Here is a 13,943-nt window from a genome sequence, read left to right as displayed (position 1 = left end):
ATGGTTTGATCTTCAGCATTTTGAAAAAAAAAAAGTTTCTTCGTGCTCTTTCCTTAGGTCATGAGCACACAATACATGTGCTGTGCCTCAGAGAAGTTTCTGAATCACAAAAGCTTAGCTGGGCAGAGGAGCTCCTCCAGCTATACAGGTGATGGCAACTGCTGTGGTCAACTGGTGTGTCTCAGGGACCAATCAGTTATCTCCTCGTCTTTGGAAATTATACACGAAAATTTTATTCTGAGTACTTAATGCTTCAACATATTTGTATTTAATTAGTATATCAGTGCAATAAATTTCATCGCTTGCAAATACAAAGAAAAAAAGATTAGAATAAATTTCATATCAAATAGAATTTTTGAGATAGTATCTTGCTACATTAGCCCATGTTCACACAAAACTTGTAATTTGCCTTCAGTCCTTCAAGTTGCATGAATTATAAGTATATAGCACTACACCTGGATTTCTTTCATAAAACATATTTCACAACCCAGAAGCATTAGAATAAAGCTATTTTGGAATTAGGGTGAGTTAATGTTTACATTGGACATTTATTGTATTTTATAATTTCAAAATTGTTAGAGAATTACAAGTTGAAACAAATTACTTTTGGAATTTGTTTTAAGCCTTAAAGACAAATACTAGTTATATATATATATATATATATATATATATATATATATATATATATGAACATTACATATAACTTCCAGAGTGCATAGGAAATGGAGAAAAGAACAAATTTAATTGCAGAAAACTCCAGGAAAGCTAACACTGAGAGGAAAAAATTCCATTAGAAATTTCAAAATGAAGTGAAGGAGTATAGTTCGGTAGTAGGAGTTGCCTAACATACACAAGGCCTAGATTTGACACTCACATCACAGGACAGATGGAAGAAAGGAGGGAAAGAGTGAGAGAGGGGAGTCAGAGAGAGAAGCTGAAATTGAAAATCAAGCAGAATTCAAGGGAAAGACATTCATGTTGAAGTAAAAAAGGCTATGACTACATTCATGGACTGATACAAAAATAAGGCAGTTTTAAACCATTGGATGCTTGAAGTCATTGACCTCAACAATAAAAAAAAAGTAGTCAAACTAAAAGAAAGATTAGTACAAATCTATAAATATTTATGAAAGAAGTTAGGGAATATTTCAAAAATTGTGAAGACTATCAAGGTAAATAGTGATTTAAGTAAGATTTGTTGCTAAAGATAATAACTTTTTAGCATAAATCAATGGACAATAAAAATATTACTCAAATAATAGTTCTGAAAGAATACAATACAATAAAAACTTAGCAGCATTAAAGAAAAATTGCACCTAGAAATTTTTATATTATCTCTGTATACGTTATTATCTCAAAATAAAAACATTATTCCAATTATATAGCAAATAACTCTGATAATATTAATTTCAAAATTATGAAACACAGAATTCTATACAGAAGAGATTTGAATTCAGTAAAAAAATGTATTTGGCTATTACAAATAGAGCTGCTACGAACATGGTTGAGCAAATGTCCTTGTGTTATACTTAAGCATATTTTGGATATATGCCTAGGAGTGGTATTGCTGGATCTTTTTTTTTCCTATTTTTTAAATTTATTATTTTTATTAATTACAGTTTATTCACTTTGTATCCCCCCCATAAAGCCCTTCCTCCTCCCCTCCTGGTCCCACCCTCCCTCCCACTTCTTCACGCATGCCCCTCCCCAAGTCCACTGATAGGGGAGATCCTCCTTTCCTTCCTTCTGATCTTAGTCTATTAGAGGTAGCACTGTTCCTAATTTTCTGAGAAAACTCCAGATTGATCCAAAGGGGTTGTACAAGTTTACATTCCCACCAGCACTGGTAGAAGGTTCCCCTTTCTCCACATCTTCTCCAGCATGTATTGTCACTTGAATTTTTGATCTTAGCTATTCTGATGTGTGTAAGGTGAAATTTCAGTGTCGGCCAGAATCTGGAAACAAACTAGATGTCCCTCAACAGAGGAATGGATATAGAAATTGTGGTACATTTACACAATGGAATAATAATAATAATAATAATAATAATAATAATAATAATAAAAACAAGGAAATCATGAAAATTGCAGGCAAATGGTGGGAACTAGAAAAGATCATATTGAGTGAGGTAATCCAGAAGCAGAAAGACACACATGGTATATCCTCATTAATGAGTGGTTATTAGACATATAATATAGGATAAACATACTGAAATGCATAGTCCTAAATAAGCTAAACAACAAGGAAGAACCTAGGGAAGATGCTCAACCTTCATTCAGAAGGGCAAATGCAATAAACATCAGAAGCAGCAGAAGACAGGGAACAGGACAGAAGCCTACCTACCAAGAGGGCCTCTGGAAGATACTACTGATGGAGGTATTGAAGCAGAGGCTGAGACTCATAGCCAAACTTTGGGCAGAGTGCATGGAATCTTATGGAAGTAGGAGGAGATAAAAAGACCTGGAGGGAACAGGAGCTCAAAAAGGAGACCAACAGAGCAAAAAACAAACAAACAAACAAACAAAAAACACCAAAACAAAACCTGAGCCCTGGAAGCCCTGCAGAGACTGATACCCTAACCAAGGACCATGCATGGAGAAGACATAAAACCTCAGCTCAGATGTAGCCCATAGCCTCAGTCTGCAAGTGGGTTCCCTAGTAAGGGGAGGAGGGACTGTCTCTGACATGAACTCAGTGACAGGCTCTCTGATCACCTCCCTCTGAGGGAGGTACAGCCTTGCCAGGCCACAGAGAAAGATGATGCAGCCAGTCCTGATGAGACCAGATAGGCTAGGATCAGACGGAATGGGACAAGGACCTCCCCTATCAGTGGACTGGGAGAGGGGCATGCGTGGAGAAGGGGGAGAGAGGGCGGGATTGGGAGGAGATAAGGAAGGGGGGCCACAACTGGGATACAAAGTGAATAAATTGTAATGAATAATTAATAATTTTTTAAATTTTATTTGTAAATAAAATAGCATGAAAATAAACTAATATGATGTATACTCAAATATCATGAAAATAACAAATTTAACCTGCAGAAAAACATAACTACATTAACTCTTGAATCAATCATGAGAAAAATAATAAAGAGTGTTCTGGACAATGGTGGCACACGCTTTTTAATTCCAGCACTGAGCTAACAGAGGCAGGTGGACCTCTGAGTTCAAGGCCAGCCTGGTCTACAGAACAAGTTCCAGGACAGCCAGGATTACACAGAGAAATCCTGTCTTGAAATATCAAAAAGAGAGAAAAAAAAAAGGTAAAGAAAAAAAACAAACAAACAAACAGTAAACTAAATACAAAATTGGGTGACTTATAAAAAGCAAGAAATGCATTATATAGTTTCAATATGATGAAGCAAAACATAATTAAACAACAACAAAAGACGGAAGCTGCAAGTATAGCTATGGGAAGTGGGGAAAGGGGTACAGCTCTGAACACTATTTCTTTTATCCATGTCCATAAACTTTACATCATATGTCCTGGGACTCTTTAGGATATTTTTCATTTATCTTATGGTTGCCAGATTTACAGAAGAACAGTTTGGTAGAGTATTCACATTATTTCTTAAAACAGTGTGCAAAATGCATTCTAACCATTTTGAAAATCATGATGAATTCATTTAGCAGAAAATTTAAGGGATTAAAACTTCTTAATGTAAAGCATTCATTTCCTTAGCTACTCTTGTGACATACATAGAGAGCACCATCTGAAGACATTAGGAAAAGAAGTACAAACTGAAAGAAGGCATGGGTCAATTCTGTAAAAGTAGATTCCTAATCTCTAACCACTTGCTGACCCTTCACATAGTACCCATTTAATACTCAAGTGTTTCCTTACTTATATTTAAAGAAACTGTCTGCCTCTACTTTCTAACCACATGGTAATAAATGGAACTTCCATAGTGTAGGGTATTTGCTGGCTTTTAAAATATACATTATTGATTCTTAGTCTGTGTGCAAAGTCTGGCCCATAGTTGGCCTTAAATATGTATTTGTTGAATGAATAAGTCGATAAATCAAGAGAAAAACAGTTGATTTTGATTACATTTTGGTTTAGATAGGTGCAGACCAGGCATCTTTAAAGTGCTATTCATGAAAATTGTAGTTGTCTAAGGGGAAGTAACCATGAGGGATCTGTCTATTTATAAAACAAACAAACAAAAACATAAGAAAATGAAATGAAAGAGTCAAAGGGACATAGCAGAATAGTGGAAGACCAAGAAGAAAAAAAAAGGGGACAATTCTGCATTCTTGATTATCCATATTTTTGAACATTTTGCAGCTTCTATACAATAATAATACATGTGAAAAAATGCTGAATTAATAGCCATCAGAAGAAGGTGAAAATAAGGAACAAGACAGAGGGCTTCTGAAAGACTCTACCGAGCAAAGTATTAAAGTGGACGCTGAAACTCAGAGCCAAACTTTGGGCAAAGAGCAGGGAATCTTATGAAAGAAGGGGAAGATAGAAAGACCTGGAAGGGTCTAAAGCTCCACAAGGAGAGCAACAGAACCAAAAAAAAAAAAAAAAAAAAAAAAAACAAACAAAAAAACAAAAACAAAAAACTGAGCACAAGGGTCTTTTCTGAGACTGATACTCATGCATGGACATAACCTACACCCTCTGCACAGATGTAGCCCGTGGCAGCTCAGTCTCCAAGTGGGCTCCCCAGTAATGTGAACAGGGACTGTCTCTGACATCAACTCAATGGCTAGCTGAGTTTCCCCTCCCCTTGACGGGAAAGCAGCCTTACCATACCAGGCCACAGAAGAATACAATGCAGCCAGTATTGATGAGACCTGATAGACTAGGGTCAGATGGAAGGGAAGGAGGACCTCCCCTATCAGGGGGCTGGGTCATGGGAACAGAAGGGGATGAGGGAAGGGGCTACAGCTGGGATACAAAGTGAATAAATTACAATAAATAAAAAATAAAATAAAGCTATTTTTTTTACGCAAGAAAAGAATAATTTAAAGAGTTACTTTATAGTGGGTTGACAAAGCCTCTACAAAACACCACTGCTTAATAAATTTTGAAAATCTATTCTCAGGAATAGGTTATCTTTTCCAGGTTTCCTGGCCACTTAGGTCCTACAAACGGCCAAACATTACAGGGTGCTGGTATCATTTTTGTTTACCCTTCATAACTTGACAGTAAGGCCCTATTGCTAGGAATAACACATACTTAAGTCATAGGACATAAAGAAATCAAACTTGTACTAATTGAAAGCTTCATCCCTTTCAGTTAGAATTCATTGTTCTGGAAGCTGTTATTAATGGTAGCTAAGAAGAAAACCACTCATCAGATTTCCCAGATATGGACTTTACTATTTGGCATAGCAAAATATGCTCATTCTATCAAGAGTAGCATTAATATCATGGGAATAACCAACCAGTGACTGATTAGATTTAAGGTCTATTCCACAAGACAAATTCCATATCTGGAACCAGTGTTGAAGCCAAGAACCTGGACTAGCTAGGTTATAATCCCTTTATTCTGCTAAATGGCCACAATGTTAAACTAGCTTTTTATGACTTCTTAAAGTCACAGTGCATCTCTGAACCTTTATCAGACAGACTTTGATTTTCCAGTAAATGGTGATTAACAATAAGACACATAACTAGCCAAAGTGGAAAGAATATGAGACTGTGAAAGGCTGGGCCTTAAACGGAACATCTGTATCAACAAACACCCCTTGTTCTTAAGACCGAATAATCATTCTGGCTGAGGGGATTTAAAGAGTATAAGAGCTCGAGGTAATGGACTACCAGGAAACACTGGGTTCTAAATGCAGAAGAACAGACTACACAGATGAACACACAGTGGTTATGGCAACACACACAAGACCCACACAAGCTCAAGTTAGACAAAATCCACTGTGGAAAGCAGATTTGCAAATGATAGTTTCTGGTAAATGGAAAGTTAGTTTTCTTTTCAAAATATATGGACTGATTAGTAGACTAAATGTCCATGAAAGCCATACATTAAAGAATACATAAGATTCTTACCCAGGGTCCTCCTTCTTGCTTAGTTTCCTTAGGTGTACAGATTTTAGTATGTTTATCCTATATTATATTCTAATATCCACTTATAAGTGAGTACATACCATGTGTGTCTTTCTGCCTCTGGGATACCTCACTCAGGATGATCTTTTCTAGTTCCCACCATTTGCCTGCAAATTTCATGATTTCCTTGTTTTTAATTGCTGAGTAGTATTCCATTGTGTAAATATACCACAATTTCTGTATCCATTCCTCAGTTGAGGGACATCTGGGTTGTTTCCAGATTCTGGCTCTTATGAATAAAGCTGCTACAAATATGGATGAGCAAATGTCCTTGTATATTGAACATATTTTTGATATATACCTAGAAGTGGTATAGCTGGATCTTTAGGTAGCACTATTTCTAATTGTCTGAGAAAGCACCAGATTGATTTCCATAGTTGTTACATAAGTTTACATTCCCACCAGCAATGGAGGAGGGTACCTGGGTAAGATGATCAATCCTTACTCAGAAAGGCAAATTGGACAGACATTGGAAGAGGGAGAAAACAGGGAACAAGACAAGAGCCTACAACGGAGGGCCTCTGAAAGACTCTACCCAACAAGGTATCAAAGCAAATGCTGAGACTCATAACCAAACTCTGGGCAGAGTACAGGGAATCTTATGAAAGAAGGGGGAGATAGAAAGACCTGGAAGAGACAGGAGCTCCACAAGGAGAACAACAAAAGCAAACATTCTGGGCACAGGCATCTTTTCTGAGACTAATAGTCCAACCAAGAACCACTCATGGAGATGGCCTGGAACCCCTACACAGATGTAGCCCATGGCAGCTCAGAATCCAAGTGGGTTCCCTAGTAATGAAAACAGGGACTGTCTCTGACATGAACTCAGTGGCTGGCTCTTTGATCACCTCCCCCTAAGGGGGGAGCAACCTTACCAGGCCACAGAGAAATACAATGCAGCCACTCCTGGTGAGATGTAATAGGCTAGGTTCAGAGGGAAGGGGAGGAGAACCTCCCCTATCAGTGGACTTGGGGCGGGGCATGGGAGAAGATAAAGAAGAGAGAGTGGAATTGGGACAGGACTAGGGAGGGGGCTACAGCTGGGATACAAAGTGAATAGACTGTAATTAATAAAAATAAAGAAATTTTAAGAAGAATACATAAGCAGCAAATTGTACTTGATTATTTTTAAAAAGAAAGAGGAGGAGGAAGAAGAGAAGGAAAGGGAGGAGGAGGAGAAAGGAGAGGAAGAGGAAGACACAAATTTGGGCAGGTGAGGAAAGAGAGTTGGACCTGGAATGCATTAGAATGCGGGGGGGGTAAATATTATCAAAATAGATTCGTGATATCCTCAAATAACTAATAATATTGCTAAAATAAAACATCAGTGTACATGTTATCACCATATATTTCCCTAAACTTGCACCGTTCTTAGAAATTGCCATGGATACACTCATGGCCTCTGTTTTCTACCTATGACAAAAATTTGTAGCTAAAACCTTAGAAGAATGTAGATAAATCTAAATACCTGGACAGATGCTTCAGCATGTTTCTCTCTCTGCACAGGAGCAGCCGGGATGTCTGGAGGAGGCTTTGAAGTCTTCTTCTTGGCTTTTTGCATTTGGATGTTGGTGAAATAGTTGACAGCAGCAAACTCAATAAGAGCAGAAAATACAAAAGCAAAGCAGACAGCTATGAACCAATCCATGGCAGTGGCATAGGACACTTTGGGCAAGGAATGCCGAGCACTGATGCTTAGGGTCGTCATGGTGAGGACTGTGGTTATTCCTTTAGTGGGAAAAAAGCAAAGAGACAAACCATTTTACTGCTATTTCTAGGAAAAACAAGATAAACCAGAAAGAAGAAGGGGGCATGAGGCGACAAGCTTGCTAACTGAAATCTACCACCTGTGAAATAGGATTTGAATCCTTCTGTTTCAATGAAATCAGCTCAGGACTTGGAATAAGAGAATACATTTAATTACTGGATCTTGTGATCATCAGCTCAGTGTGAATTTGTTCAAGATTGCGAAATTCATCTGGGCTCCTTTGTACATTCTGAGTGTGCTATAGAATTAAACATATGCAAATAATAGAGGATAACGTGATTCTATATTGGAATCTGAAATAGCCAAAGAATTGATACATAACACCTCCTAAGAAGAATGATTAATTTAAACATTGAGTCTCAGATAGGAATGGAAAATGGGCACATTTGCCTTCTAAATGTGAGCATGAAAATATGCTAGGCAAGCAAGGCCTATTTTACCACTAAAAACTAGTGCCAGCAAAATCACAAGTCATATATAAATTCTTATCATTAAATGACTATAATTCATCAAATAAAATTAATGCATTCATTGAGCATTCCAGATCCTAAATTATTAAAACTATGAATATGTTCTGGCTAAATGTACTTATAGAAAAAATTGGCTTTTAAAGTGTATGTGTTTTCCACACATCAGTGTAAACCTTGAAGAAGAATACTTGCAACAAAAATAGTGTTCTTCATATCTCGGTTGTTTTGAAGTAATACTTCCAGGGAAAATACCTTCTTAAACTAGGGGAAAGGTTGGTTTCCATTCTTAGTAGAAAAATGCTGCTTGTCACCAGAACTACAGAAGAATGCATTCTTTATGGATGCTAATATACACATAGATTCCCTAATTCCATCTATGCACACTTATTTAATCAATATTATCTAGGCTATCCTGGCAATTCCCGAGTTACTTGTTATATCCATTTGTACTCATTCTACATAACTCCTAGAATAGCTCTGAAAGCTGATATACCCAGGTATCTGTAGATGATGATGGTGGTGGAATTAATGATAAAGATTATGACAGTGATGCAATCATCTTAACTGTGTATGCCAATGCCCAGCTGAAAGACAGTCCATTTTTAACTGAAAATATAGGAAATTTTCCAACAGTAAAGGATTAATCATATTATTAATAATTATTGAATAATCAATAATGTGTTTTCAACTTAGACTCTGATTATAGTCTACCTTGTACTATCTTTTATTCCTGTTCTGCATATGTGAGTTTAGAGATGAATGCAAAAGTAGCCCAAGATCATTCCTAAATATGAAAGCAATGATTTCAATATGCCAGCTGAGATCTATACAGGTTGATGGTTTAGCCATGTTGGAATAATTAGCAAACTTAGACAAATTTTAAGACAGAAGGCCTCTGGAAAAAAAAATCAGCACTCCCTGCTTCCATTTTGATTGAGTAGAGCACACTTCAGAGACACCATTATGAATATTGCTTCAGGAATCACCATGTATGAAATGCCAGAGGCATCACAAACGCACAATACGCAAAACTCATTGTTTGGTTTCCGTCCAGTATTCCCCCCTCCCATGAATTCCAGTCCTTCCCTAAGCAATTGGTTCTTAGAAGATAGAAATGTGGAGCATCTGTGTATCACATGAGCTAAGTTTCAAAGAACATTCTAAAACTATACATAAATGTGTATTGCATAAGTTGTTTGGTTATTTTAAGATTTTCTTAACCTAAAGTACATTTTTGAGATTTTTTATGATACATGTATATGTTTATGGTTGTGGTTATACATATGCATGTGTATGCATATGTATATGAATATGTATATAAGACATGTCACCCATGTGTGCAGGTGGCCAAAGGCCAGAAGAGCTCACTGGATCTCCAGGAGCTGGAGTGACAAGCCACTGTAAACCTCTCTGTGTGGATGCTGGAAACCATATGGGTCTCCTATATCACAGCAGAAAATACTCTTAACTCTAAGCCTCCTCATCAGCCCCCGAAGTCGATTTTTTAAAACTTTATTCCATGAAACAGGTAGATTAACCACATATCTATTGTAATGGCACATGGGCTCATAGCAAATTTGTTGGGGTTTTCCCAGAAAGAGACCTTCAATAATGTAGACCTTCATTTGAAATGTCATAGAGACAGTACAATTCTCTAGAAGTCTGTGAAATAAATGAATAACACTAAAGTAAATGAAACTTTAGCTACAAAATTTAAAGATAAATTATACTTCCTCTTGTTCATAACAATTTATTTGTAATGGACTATTGAGTTTTCAAAAGTAGGGGTTGGAAAGATGGCTAAGCAGGTAATAGCACTGGCTTCTCCGGAGGAGGACTTGATTTCAATTTCCAGTACCCATATGGTAACTCAGAACTGTCTGTAACTCCAGTTCCAGTGGATCTGACACCCTCATACAGACATACATGCATACAAAACAGCAATGCATTTAAAAATAATAAAAACAGAATCACAGGGGAAAAAAGAATTCAAAGGTGTTCCAAAAGTTCTGCAAAGTATAAGCAGTGGATTTCTTCTAATGACACAGAAATAAAGATACAAATACTTGCAAGTAAAAATATGAGTGTATTCTGAACGAAACTACTCTTCATTGCTCAGAAAAGTCTCTGGAGACCACACTAATCAAAAAGGAAAATGGAGTTTAAATACAAGAGGCTTAACAGTTCCTGCACCTGTAAGCTTTGTTCCTGTTGAGGGTGGTCAAATGTTTTTTCCTGGCAATAAATGAAAGTGTCTTCATCTTGTCTAATGCCATGTGAAAAAAATTTCCTTAGGTGACATTCAGCAAACAAAATACTAAAGTCATTACAGAGTTATGAATTCAGTAATGACATTCAGTTGTACAGATTTAGGATGATGGCTTACCCTACATCATATTGTTTATACCAACACAAAAGCATGTGATATATTGCTGTCTGCTATTTCTCTGTCATTATTGTTTTGTTTGTGGGATGGCCCTCTAGATAGTATGGTTGCTATATTCTAACTGTTGGCAAAATTAGGAATGCTGTCTGACAACAACAATTGGCTCAAAATTGGTTTAAAACTTGCCGTCTCTTCAGATATTAAAACGTTCTCTGTCTTGTGCTCAAATAAGAAAAAAACAGCAGGAATGTAGGCATGTGCTTAGTCTCTTTAATTTCAGGTATAGAACTTGGCAGAATAAACACAAGTAGAACAGCAAACAGAAGCCAGCTCTTTCAATAAGAATCTCACCCTGAAAACAATTCAAAGACATAATTATGTTTATGTGTTCAAGTATTGATGCCATTTCATTGCATTTAGAATGCTGAATATGCACCATATTGGCTGGCCCAGGAGCAGAGAGAGGAAATGAAGAAGTGGGCTAAGACTGTACACAAGAGTGAATTTTTGGCTGGCCATTCCAAAAAAAAATGAAATAGCAATGATTTCAATATGCCAGCTGGCATCTACTTGTGTTTAATGTTTAACCATATTGGAATAATTAAAAAAAAAAAACTTAGAGTCAGACAAATTTCAAGATAGAAGGCCTCTAGAAAGAATTCCACAAATTGAGTTCCTTAGACTTCTGCTGTTTCAGGATTTTGTTCTTCCTGGTCCTATCTGCAACCCAGAACACTGTCTTCGTGAGTGAAAGGGACAATGAGAACTGACAAAAAGCAATACTAGCTTAGAGTTCATTTTCCTCTAAATCTCATACAGAGTTAGTGGTCAATGACCCCCAACCATATAAGTCTTTACTTGCCTAGGAAAAATACTATTTTAGACACTGATGAACAGTCTAATAATTACAATTGTGATATAGCGTATGTTTTTGAAGATGTAATAGTGTGATTTTCCTGATTGATCAAAACTAATGTTGATCTAGGCATAGACAGAAGCAGGCAAATTTCAAATTCTAAGTGAAAAATCCTACTGGCAAATTATGCTCAGCCAGAAGCTCCGGAATTCTTCAGAACCCTTTCCTCACTTCTTCATCCTCATGCCTGCTGTGAAGATAACAAGACTGAGTTCTCAATATTACACATTTTCTTGGATGTACCACTTACAATTAAATGGCTTGACAAAAGTTTTTTAACATCTTTGCACTATTTTCCTTATCTATAAAAATTAAGAAAATGTACCTTGCTGAACTATTGTGAATATTAAGTAACATGACCCCCACAGTGTTCATTGACTCGCTATTGGAGCTAGTAATATGAGCATTTTGCTACACTGCTTAATTTCCTTAAGCGGTCCTATGTGTATAAGAAACGTTCACTGATATCAGCCATAATGGGTGTTATTTATTCCCAAGTCATTGGATATTTCTCTTTTCCATGGACAAGTGAGCTCATCAAGAATGATAATAAAATTATGCATTATATGTTAAGATTTTTTCAAGTGTTTTTACTCAGATTAATGCATTTAATCCTCACAGAAACCCTAAGAGATAAAGCAATTCAGATGGTATTAACATGAGAGCTAACAAGCAGAAGTAACTCGCTGAACACCATAACTAGGAAGTGACACTGGAGTCAGAACCATCACCTGTACTTGTAAGGTCACCTCCTGTTTGTGGACATCTACATGAGGCCACAATTTTCTGTTAAATTCTTCAAGGACAGATAAGTGTGATATGTACTCAAGTGAATGTATTGGTAAATCTTAATAGAAACAGAAGATTTAAAATATTTTAATGATGTCAGATGCAGAAAATTTAAGATTTGTGTGTGAATGTGGTACGGTGTATGTCTGGGCGTAAGCTCATGTGCGGGTCCACATTAGTGCTTACTCATGCAGGCCAAGTAAAATGGCTGGTGTCCCTCTTAGCACCTTAATTCCTGTGCCAAGGTCTGCAACTGAGCCTGGACCTCATCATTTGGCCTATACCAAATCTGGCCAGTGAGCTCCAATGATCCACTTGTCTGCTCAACCACCCTTAACAGTGCAAGGGTTACAGATACTTGAAACTGTCCATAGCTTTACATGGATGCTGAGGATCTAAACCCAGGTGCCCATGCTCACACAGCAAGCACTTTACCAAGAGGACCATCTTCCTGTGCCCTTGATTACTTTATGCTAGAACAAGCTAAAGGGCACGCGTATCATTTTCAGCCTCAGCAGCCCCCTCTTGCCCAGTCAGGCTGCCTCTGAACATGATATGCAGACTCCAAATCATTATGAGTGCTAAATAAGACAAAGAATGATAAGAATTTCAGTCTATATGGGGGTACACACAGAAAAACATTTTCTTCAAAACTATGAACAGAATAAAATGGATCTCCTCTTTGCTGGGTATGTATGGGAAAGAGTACAGAGTATTCAATAAATATTCTGTATTAAGCACTCTTTAAACCCTCACAAGTTCTTAGACTGCTTCAGCCCCTACTTCTGTGATGGTCATTAAGGCTCTGGGTGCATTGTTAATATTGATGTCCCACTTGTAAATAAGCACTCCACATATATGTATTCTTTGCACTTTGACCAAGGGTGAGCTTTTAGAATGTTCACTGCACATCATTATGATAGGATTTGAGAGCCGCACCTAATTTTAGGGTATGAAAATAAAAACATAGAGGCAGTTTAATACTATCTTCACCTGGCAGAGTAATAGTAGCAGGTTCAACCATGGTTTTTCTCCCATAGAGCAGGCCTTAAATACAATCAAAAAATGGTTTGTTGCACACACAACATTCGTTCCACCATTATACCCAGGCTATGTTCATCGTTCTTCATAGGGCTCACAGCTGGGTAAGACTGCTGATGACTTTTCTCCCCAACAGTTTACAAAGACCCCTCCAATCCTATGAAAGCTAGCCAGAAGGGAGAAAACTTCCTGGTCAGTTCCAAGTTGATTTCTCCATGTCATATGACTTAAGTATACTCTGTCTTTAGCAATAGGGTCTTCCTATCATGTTCTGGTTGGCAACTAAGAGTAAACTCAATATCTTATATTACTTGAGGAAGCTAAGCAACAATTTGAGGGGTGTCATCCCACATCTGGCACAGGGCTTTATTTGACAGTCTAATGTTTCAAGACAGAGCATTGTCCACTGTGTAGGCTAATGCCTATTAAGTGCTATTATATGAAGATAAATAGATGATAGATAGATAGATAGATAGATAGATAGATAGATAGATAGATAGAT

At 37.2% G+C, this 13,943-nt stretch overlaps 1 protein-coding gene across 3 annotated transcripts in view; it reads right to left on the bottom strand.

Annotated features, from left to right (window-relative positions):
* The window catches only part of Gabra4 (gamma-aminobutyric acid type A receptor subunit alpha4), a 99,172-nt gene that overhangs the window by 56,357 nt on the left and 28,872 nt on the right, over positions 1 to 13,943 (bottom strand). For all 3 annotated transcript variants that reach the window (XM_055629438.1, XM_055629439.1, XM_055629440.1), the window contains exon 8: positions 7,540 to 7,799. In XM_055629438.1, the coding sequence (XP_055485413.1) occupies positions 7,540 to 7,799 (260 nt within the window). The remainder of the gene's footprint in view (positions 1 to 7,539; positions 7,800 to 13,943) is intronic.

The sequence above is a fragment of the Psammomys obesus genome, unplaced genomic scaffold (genome assembly GCF_907164565.1).
Source record: "Psammomys obesus unplaced genomic scaffold, mPsaObe1.curated_primary_1811, whole genome shotgun sequence".
NCBI lineage: Eukaryota > Metazoa > Chordata > Mammalia > Rodentia > Muridae > Psammomys > Psammomys obesus.
Note: the sequence above shows the minus strand (reverse complement) of the source record. Positions and strands in the feature narration are given on the sequence as shown.